At 30.0% G+C, this 1,959-nt stretch overlaps 1 protein-coding gene across 2 annotated transcripts in view; it reads right to left on the bottom strand.

Annotated features, from left to right (window-relative positions):
* LOC117174830 (ATPase ASNA1 homolog) overlaps nt 1-1,379 on the bottom strand; it is a 33,157-nt gene extending 31,778 nt beyond the window's left edge. The window contains exon 1 of one of the 2 annotated variants that reach the window (XM_033364209.1): nt 968-1,379. In XM_033364209.1, the coding sequence (XP_033220100.1) occupies nt 968-1,110 (143 nt within the window). In that variant the 5' untranslated portion in view covers nt 1,111-1,379. The remainder of the gene's footprint in view (nt 1-967) is intronic. The other variant, XM_033364208.1, reaches the window with a different exon arrangement.
* Nucleotides 1,380-1,959: the final 580 nt, after the last annotated feature.

The raw sequence follows: 1,959 nt of genomic DNA, 5'->3' as shown, positions 1-1,959 counted from the left end.
AACAGTTGAAATTTTAATCAAATAATTGAATTTTCAACCAAATAAAAAAGTCAAACTATTTTAAATTTTAATAAAAACGGTTTAATTTTTAATAAAATAGTTGCATTTTTACCAAAAAGTGCAATTTCTACAAATAGAGATGAATTTTTAAACCGAAAATATGACTTTTCAAAAACATTTATGAATTTTTAACCGAAAAGGATGAATTTGTGACAAAACGGTTAATTTTTCAACAAAATAATTCAATTCTTAACAAAATGCTTGAATTTTCCCGCTATATCGAAACAGTTGATGTTAAGCCCGAAAAGATTAATTTTTTAAATAGTTGTATTTTTAACAAACATTAATGTTTAAAGAAAAAGTTGCATTTACAAACAAGTAATTGAACTTTAGATCGATTTGTAACGAAAAAAAAAACGATTTTTAACCAAAAAGATTTATTTTCAACTAATAACGTAATAGTGGATATTTCAACCAAAACGAATTTTAATTTTAAATCAAAAATACTTGAATTAAACAAAAATGTACAATTTTCAACAAAATAGTTGAATCATGAACCAAAAATACAATTTTTAACTAAAAATATAATCGTCAGAAATTAAGGAACCAACTAAAAAAATATATATAAATCCAAGGCAAACTAAATAATTACAAAAATTTGAAATTTATGATCCTTGTCAGATAATTAAGTGGCTCTTATAGAAATTTCCTGACTTTTGCACAGATTTTTATAAAAACCCCAGACTAATGAAATTCCCTGATTTCCAGATTTTTCGTATGCAATGGCCACCCTGATTAGTCACAATTTACTGACGAAATACAAAAAGTACAAATTCAGTCAATAATTTTTATTACAACTTCAAGTTTTTTCAATAGATTTTATTAAAATCTTACGTAAAAAGGCTAAAAATTACCTTTGATAGTTGGAATCGTTAGAATATTAATTTTGAGGTTATGTGCCACGTACCTGCAAGTCGTTTTTCCAACTCCACCCTTTCCGCCCACGAAAATCCATTTCAAGGATCGTTGCTCGACTACATTCCTGAGAGAAGGTTCGAATTCTGACTCTTCTTCATCGAGTACGTGGAAATCCTCAGCTGATTCAGTCATATTCACAAATTCAAATACGAAAATATCTCATCGAACATAAGTTTCGCCAAGGTCTAGAGTCTTTATATACCTTATGGCGTTTGGAAAATTATGTACGGAAAATAAAATGACTAAAGTATTTTTTTAATTTTTCAACTATTACCACGATTCCTTTTGTAACCTATAACAATCAAATGGTACGACTGTCACACTGGCGTGGCACCATATTTTTGGATTTGTTTTGAGTTAGGAAATTTGAACTTCCGAACAAGATGCAAGAGTCATCAAGTGTATTGCCAAATCCAAAAACATCTGGCTCTTGTGTGATTATGACTAGTGACGCCATTAGTAGGTATTTTAGGTTTGGTGGGGGAAATCCAAGATGTCTGTACGCCGTGTCAAAGTTCTGCGAAAATTCAAATTTAATATATGAAAAATAGCTTTTTTTTCATACAAATTACTCAAAAAAGTTTATAATTAATTCGTGAATTAGAGAAAAAGTCGTAGTCATTCAGTTCGGAAATAAAAAATTCAATATTTTGAGTACGGTCAGTTTTTCTTACAGAGTTCTGAATCTTACAAATATAACATTATTGTTTACTGAAAGAACGTTTCAAAGTACATGTTTTCAAAAGTAATCTATTTTTTATTAAAAAAATCTTCCCACTTCGCGGGCACATTCTCATCGCCCGCTACGCGCGCGGCTCGCAAGTTTGAGCGCGCCTACGACACGTGATGTTTCAATCTCAAGCTTCGCGCTCCAGAATGGGTTACTTCGCGTTCGGATATTTATTCTTTGAATTTGGAATGCTTGAAAAAAACTTTATCAAAAAGATCTTTTTTAGATGGCATTATTTATATGTGCCTTCA

This window comes from Belonocnema kinseyi, chromosome 6 (genome assembly GCF_010883055.1).
Source record: "Belonocnema kinseyi isolate 2016_QV_RU_SX_M_011 chromosome 6, B_treatae_v1, whole genome shotgun sequence".
NCBI classification, from domain to species: domain Eukaryota; kingdom Metazoa; phylum Arthropoda; class Insecta; order Hymenoptera; family Cynipidae; genus Belonocnema; species Belonocnema kinseyi.
This window is presented reverse-complemented; position numbering and strand designations above follow the sequence as displayed.